This window comes from Felis catus, chromosome A2, assembly GCF_018350175.1.
Source record: "Felis catus isolate Fca126 chromosome A2, F.catus_Fca126_mat1.0, whole genome shotgun sequence".
NCBI lineage: Eukaryota > Metazoa > Chordata > Mammalia > Carnivora > Felidae > Felis > Felis catus.
In genome coordinates this window covers 12,709,933-12,717,167 of record NC_058369.1, presented here as the reverse complement: position 1 = coordinate 12,717,167, position 7,235 = coordinate 12,709,933, and the positions used below count along the sequence as shown (strand labels likewise).

The 7,235-nt window shown below is 59.2% G+C and overlaps 1 protein-coding gene across 7 annotated transcripts in view; it reads left to right on the top strand.

Moving 5' to 3' along the window:
- The first annotated feature begins 1,895 nt into the window (after window positions 1-1,895).
- The window catches only part of CPAMD8 (C3 and PZP like alpha-2-macroglobulin domain containing 8), an 83,798-nt gene continuing 78,458 nt past the window's right edge, over window positions 1,896-7,235 (top strand). For 2 of the 7 annotated variants that reach the window (XR_002738990.2, XR_006591141.1), the window contains exons 1-2: window positions 1,901-2,119; window positions 5,869-6,020. Coding sequence is in view for 2 of the 7 variants with exons in the window: in XM_023246922.2 (XP_023102690.2) it covers window positions 2,031-2,119; window positions 5,869-6,020 (241 nt within the window). In the remaining 5 variants the exon portion in view is untranslated. Of the gene's footprint in view, window positions 2,120-5,868; window positions 6,021-7,235 lie in introns of all 7 variants that reach the window. The other 5 variants (XR_002738989.2, XR_002738991.2, XR_002738988.2 and 2 more) reach the window with 5 other exon arrangements.

Below are 7,235 nucleotides of genomic sequence, written 5' to 3'. Positions count from 1 at the left end.
GAGTCCTTACAACACAGAGAAGGTGGTGGACAGTAGACCCTGAAGGTGGAGGGGGGCCAGCCTGTGACTCCAGAAGACCATCCCCGGCAGAGGGGACAGCAGGTTTCTCAGTCACAGGTTGTGGTGGTGGGTGGTGGGTGGCCAGAGTCCAGTGGAGGAGGGAGCAAAGGGCTGGGCAGGAGGCTGGCTTCCTGGCTGTAGAGGGGGACCTGGTTTATGGCCCAGCAAGAGGAGGTGTGGCAGGCTGGGCAAGCTGGGCAGGACATATATTAGGAGGGTTATACTAGAAGGCCCTGCCTGGTTCCTGGGGTGGACTGAGATCAGAGGCCCGCACCTCTTCTTCCTGGTCTTGGCCCCCTCTGCGCCTGCTGATGTCCCCTTACAGCCAGGCTCCTGCACGACCCCCCTCCAACGTCTGCTAATGCAAGCCCTGTCTGCCCTCGTGTCCCCACTGTCGGCCCAGGGCTTGGCCTAAAGCCAAGAGAGGGCTGATGGGGAGGCCACCCTAGAGGGCCCACTGTGCCTGGGAGCAGGAGGGGTGCAAAGGAAGTTTCCAGAAGGAGCAGGAGCTGGGCAGCCAAAGGAAAAGGGCAGAAGAACAGAGTTTGAGCACGTGGCACAAGGCATCTGAGGAACCAGGGTGAGGCTGAGCCATCAGGGCAGCCTGGAGTTTGGACTTGGTCTCAATGAACAGGGAGCCCCCAAGAGTTGGGGCAGGAGGGAAGTGGGGTCAGCATTAGACTTTTGGAGGGCCCTGGGAGCTGGAGTAATCCTCCTAGAGGGGTCAGTGGTGCTGGCTGAAGGTGCTGGAAGGAGGGAGCAGGACTTGGACATGACACAGAGAGGAGGTGCCCCCCCCAACCTATGACAATGAGGCCATTGCTCAGGTGGGGACACTCTGAGGGGCAGGAGGGGCACCTTGCCCCCAGAGAGTAACGGGTGCCGGTCCAACTTCGCTGTAGGCCAGAGGGGAAAGGCAGGCCCAGAGAGGGAGGGCCTTGGCCGTGGGGATTTGTGGACAGCGGCAGGGGTGGGGAGAGGGTAAAAATGAGGACCGGCAGCCGGAGGCCCGGGGTGGGGGTGGGGGGCAGCTGCACATCTGGTAAGTTCGTCCTTTGCCAGCCTGTTTCCCCAAAGAGCGCCACTCCTGAGGCCGCGTGCACTGCACAAGGTCGCCGGCCCAGGCTCGGGTGGGCGCCCTGCGGGGCTGGGGAGTGAAGACGCCTCGGAGAAGCAGCCGCCTCGGGGGTGGTAGGGGCGGGGCGAGTCCGCGGTGGCGGCCATGCGGGGGCGGCTGGGGATGAGGCCGAGGAGGCGGAGGAGGCCGGGTGGGGGGCAGTCCCGGGAGGAGGCGGGCTCCAGGAGGATAACGACCCGCGCAAAGGGAAGTTGGGGGCGAAGGACAGCTCGGGTCCGAGGAAGGGGGTGGGCTTGGGTTGGGCCTGGCCGGGGGTGAGTCCAGGGTGGGGTCAAGCCTGGGCAAGGGGCGGGGCGAGACCGGAGAGAGTCCTTGGAGAGGGTGAGTCCCCGGAAGGGAGCGGGGGCGGGTCAGGGTCCGGAAAGGGGGCGGGTCGGGAGGCCGGGCAGGGAGGGGGCGGGGTGTAGGGGGAATAGGGGGTCAGTCGGGTCCGAGGAGCGGGGAGGGCGTGGGCAGAGTATGGGGGGGATCCGCGCAGGGGTCCGGGCAGGGGGCGGGGCTGGTCCAGGAGTGGGTGGGGGCGAGTGGGTGGAGGGGCCGAGTCCGGGGAAAGGCGCGGGGCGGGGCCGGGAGGGGGCGCGAGGGGCGGGGCGGACCCTGGCGGGGGCGGGGCGGGCCCGTGGACGAGGCGGGTCCCGGGAGGGGGCTGGTCCGGGGCTGCCCCAGCTTGGCCCGGCGCGGAGCGGGGCGCATGGCGCCGTGCGCACGGCGCGGGGGCTGCGAACAAAGGGCCCCCGGCGGCGCAGGGGGCACCGCGGCGCTCGGACCCCGGCCCTGGCCCAGCCCCGGCCCGGCCCCCTCCCTGGGCGCGGCGCCCCCGCGGAGCCGAAAAATGTGGGGCGCCCTGCTCGGCCCGCTGCTGTGGCTCCGGCTTCTGCTGCTGTCGCCGCGGGACGGAGTGTGCGCCGCGCCCCAGGCCCCGTGAGTTGCCCCGCGCGACTGAGGAGGCTGGCTGTCTTCTCGGGGAGGGGGTCCCGGGGACTGGCTCAGAGAGGTGCAGCGACCTGTCCAAGGCTTCACAGCCTCCGCACTGGGCGGGACCTTGTCCCTTGACTTCCAGGGGTCCGGCTGGGAAGGGGTCCCCCTGAGCCTTCTTGAGGGGGCCACATCCAAACACAGGGAGTCCCCAGAGCTAGGGCTGCGAGGCCAGCGCCTCCTCCCCAGCTCGCCCCCTTGGCGTGACGGGGGCTGTCGTCTTGGGTGGCGATTTCAAGTTGCCCGTGGCATGAAGGTAAGAGGTGCGTGTCTTGGCTGGGAAATAGGAGAGACCTACCGTTCCGTTTTCCTTGGGAGGGCGTGGTGGTGGGGAGGAAGTGTTTGTTTTGCTTCCACATTTTTCTTGAAGTTTGCCTACAGAGCTTCTGGTGAGTTGACACAGTGAGGAGGTGAATTAACTAGCTGCTAAGGAGCATCCCCCATGAGCTGGCGTCCTCGGGAGTATTTCCAGACTTGCAAGGCCGTGGGTTCAGGGGGGCTGCCTGGAGCTGCCCAAGTTCAGCCGTTTAGGCGGGCCTCGGTCTTCATGAGGTGGCTTGTTCGAGCAGTGCTTGTTTAGTCCAGAAAATAGGCCAATAGTGGGGCTGGGGGGTGGTGTCTCTTCCAGCCACAGCTCCTTTGGGATCACAGTTTGAGAAGTAAGACACCATACTGTGTCGGTGCCCCTGGACCCTGTGAAATTGGAATCCAGCAAATTTTTGTCCTGATCTTTCAAAGCGGGCATCCCTTAAACACAGAGGTTTTCAGCCAGGTTGGGTGGGGCGGGGTGAGGGGGGGTGAGGGGGTTGTTTCCCTGGTGGTCGTTTGGCAATCCCAGGGGCATTTTTGCTTGGCGTCTAGGGGAGGCCATGCTTCTGGAATCTACTGAGTGGAGGCCAGGGATGCTGCTCAACATTTTGCCACACCCAGGTCCTCCGCCACCACAAAGCTTGACCTGGCCCGAAATTAGAGACCCTGCCTTCTAAGGGCCAAGTTCAGAGTCTCCGAGTTGCAGAGTTTCAAGCAGTTCTCGGGAGTGTGGGCCTCTGACTAAAGTCATCCTGGGATATTACCTTCTGTCGAGGGAAATGTAGTCCCTGTGCTGGAGACACGGGCTAGAGAATGAACTTGCAGAATTACTGACCCAGGGTTCTAGATTCGTCGGCCTCTAGGCCAGAGCTGTGGGATCCTGTTTTGGGAACAGCCCTGGATACCCGCTTCTGAGATCCATGTGATTTTTGCATGAGGGATCCCTGACCCCAGAAAGCAGCTTGGGTTTGCACCCTTGTAGTAAGACCAGTGCTGTCTGCTGTTTACCATACACTGCCTTTCCCAGGCTGGGACCTTCTGAGACCAAAGGATGATAAGCCAGTTGTCGGTCCACATGCCCAGGGCATGCATCAGGTCAGCAGTGCTTGGGTAGCAAGCATCCCAACAGCCGCAACTCCTGAACCTCAGGGAGAGTTCATGTGGTTTCTTCGGGCTCTCTGGGGTCTCCGGGTGAAAAATCTACCTCAGCTCTGGACAAAGGCTTTACGAGGTGACCAAGGAAAATGAACACGGGGGTTGTATATTCCCCAGATGCTCGTCCATACTCTGCATGGGCTATGTGGGAGGCCCTAGAGGTCAGCTGGGAGCTGGGAGATGGAAAGAGTATTCCTTTTATTTTTTTTAAGTTTATTTATTTATTTTGAGAGAGAGAGAGAGAGAGAGAGAGAGAGAGAGAGAGAGAGAGGAAGTGCAAGTGGGGGGAGGACAGAGAGAGAAGGAGAGAGAGAGAATCCCAAGCAGGCTCCGCACTATCAGCCAGGAGCCCGACGCAGCGGGCTTGAACTCACGAACTGCCAGATCATGATCCCAGCCGAAGTGGGATGCTTGACCGGCTGAGCCACCCCAGGCGCCCCAAGAGTATTCCTAAAGGAGACGGGGTTCCCATGCTGTTACACCACAGGACACATGGGAAGCCAGAGTCATAGCATGCCTGGGTCCGTGGTGGAATTAGATAATACACAGCGCGTACCTAGCGTGACGACGCACTCCAGGAAGCATAGTTATGTACTATGGGTCCCAGGGTCACCACCCGCTCTGTGAACTGCTAAGAGGAGACGCTGCACAGGGGAGCTCGGGGTCTTTACCGGTTCTAGTCATCGCTGGATCTGGGCTGTGTACCTACCAAACTGGGGTCTTTGCAGATTCCCATCAGTGCTGGAGTTACACGGTACGTGGTTTGTACATGGTATGTCCCGAGGTCCTTGTGGGCCCCGAACAGTCCTGATGTTGGACAGTGCACGTAGGAACCCAGGATTCGTGAACTCTGGCCACCGTTCAAGCTGGACGGAGCGCGGTGGGCTCCCAGGGTCGGTGCTGTGGCCAGACGGTACTCAACAGGAACCCACCGCGTCTTTTGAAATGCTCGATTTGTCATGAAGTTTTAACGAAGTCCGCTTCGTCCACAATTTTTTCTACGGATTGAGCTTTTAGTGTCGTAGTCACAAAACGTCTGCCTAACCCGAGCGCACCAAAGCCTTCCTCCTATGTTTCCTTCCGGTGTTTTTAGAGTTTTACCTTTAGATCTCTGACCCGGTTTGAGTTCACCTGAGTGTGTGATGTTCGGTAAGGGTCTAAATTCGTGTCTTTGTCGTGTGAACGTGGGGTTGTCCCAGAGAGGATCTTGAGAAACGAAAATCTCTCCTAATCTCATTGCCTGGCCTCGTGTTTTGCCTTTTGCCTGTTTCCTTCTGGTGCCTGTAGTTGTGCACCGTTGGGTTTCTGCCTTTGCTGTCTAGGCTCTTGGTGTTTACTGTTGCATCGTGAGCGGTTTTCGTGGTTAGGTGAATAAGACTTCTTGATTATCCATGGAAGGTTCTAGAATAACAGAGGCAGGCACTCAGGTGAGGAGGATCTGTACCTCAGGTCGGGTGCCCTAAGGGCGTCCCAAGGCTCTCCCCTGTCCGAATGCGATCTGCTGCATGTTCCTTCTCCTTCCGGAGGGACTGCTTACCCATCTGGAAAGTGAGATGATGCTACTTATTCTCCAGGAGTATCTTCACGGTTAGTTAAGCTGAGGATTTTCAGAAAGAGAGGGCCGTTTTGGTTCCACTGTTCGCAGAGCATTTCCTGTTTCAGGCCATTTAGTTGATTTTCAGGGTTTTGTTCTTTAAATGCTGCAGGAAGCTCCTTGCTTCTTGCCACTGGGCGCTGGAGTCTGGCTGCCTCGGTTCGAAACCTGGGTTGGGCGCATGACTTGGCTTTGTCCAGGGCTTAATTTCTGACTCTGTAAATGGGTGGTTTGAGCACATCTCCCAGGGCGGCTGTGAGGATGAAGTGGGATCCTGTCAGTTCCTCGGGGGAGTATTTCGCCGTGTTGGTGCGGCAGGAGCAAAGGTCCTGGGGCAGAATGAGCTGACTAAAAAGGCCCGAGGCCAGAATGCAGACACTGAAGGAGGGGCGTGGCGCTGGGTAGATACAGAGAGGCCAGATTCTTACCTAATCCGGGGGCTTCAGAGATGAATAAGCCAGCCCCTGGTCTCCAGGAGCTCACAGGTTGGTGGGGGACACAGATAACATAAAATGACAGTGTCATCGTGGTGTGGGCAGGCACAGGTAGAAGACCACCCAGGGAGCACCCTGACGCAGCCAGAGTGGCAAGGAGGCCGGAAGTGGGTCAGTTTCACTTAGGTTCTCCTCTCCTACAGGGGCTATTTGATTGCTGCACCCTCTGTCTTCCGCTCGGGAGTGGAGGAAGTCATCAGTGTGACCATCTTTAACTCCCCAAGGGATGTCATGGTCCAGGCTCAGCTGGTGGCCCAGGGCGAGGCGGTGGCACGGAGCCAGGGAGCCATCCTGGGTAGGTCCCTGGGGTGCTTCCTTCGTCTCTCTTTGCGAAGTGGCCTTTACTGCCTGGCCAGGGCTCAGGCCGTGCGGGCACTGCTTTGCTTCTCTCCCACCCCACCTCCCAGCAGGGGAGGGAGAGCGGGTTGCCTTTTCCCCATTTTCCAGACGGGAAGAGTAAGACCCGGGAGGGGCAGCCACCTGCCCTGTCTGGGAAATCAGAGTCCGTTGTTCCTCGGCAGCCCAGGTTCTGTGGGTGCCGTTGCGGATGGAGTCGGGAACCCTTCTGTGTCAGCTTTGGCTAGAGGTGGGGCCTGGACCCAGGGGGAATCGCAGGACCATTTCAGACCTTTTGTTGAGCTTCTAGCACCCCTGTGGTGTTAGGCCCAGACCTGGGCTTACAGCCAGACTGTCACTGAGTTGAGCTCAAGCCCCCAGCCAGCCTCTCCCCTGCCGCCCTTGGTGAACCTCAGATAACAGCAATGCTGGCCTCCTGGACAGAGCTGGTGAGAGCAGGGACCTGTCCAGCAGGACAGACAACTCGTTCTTCACGCAGAGTGTGATTTGGCCACAGGAGACACAGAGGCGATGTCCGGGCTCTCAGGCCCGCAAGGCAGTACCTGTCCCCCAGGGAGACGAGGGAGAGGCTGACCTGGAGTGGAAACTGGGAGAGGGCTCGGGCAGGTGGGAGCACAGCAGTCCTGTTGGCCAGTCCCCAAACCCAGATCAGGTTGGCTTCAACAACAGTGTTTATGGGCTGTCACAACTAGAAAAGGCCACTGGCATCGCTGGCTGTCTCCCAGGCCCACTTCTGGATGGGCCTGTGTCTCCCCAAAGCTGAGAGAGTAAGCGGTTCTCAAGACCTCTGAGAAATGTCCCATCATTCCCTCTGATTGTTCTATCTTGGGTCATGTGCTCAATCCTGACCCAACCCCTCGGACTGGGGAAGCCAATGCTGATTGGCCCATTTTGGGTCATGTGTTCAACTCTGAACCAATCACTGTGGCTGAGGGAAGACCTATGTAGATTTGCACAGAGCCCCAAGAGAGATGGGCAGAGCCCCACCAAGCCTCATGAATTGGGAGCTGGGGAGGTGGCGCCCCCAAGGAAATCAGGGTTCTGCTAGTGGAAAATGGGGAATGAGTTTTGGGAGGCAAAAACAGTAGATGCTAAATCAAGTCTTAGAGGCTAGAAAGCCCAGAGAGTGTCAGAATGGTAAATGATTCTGTTT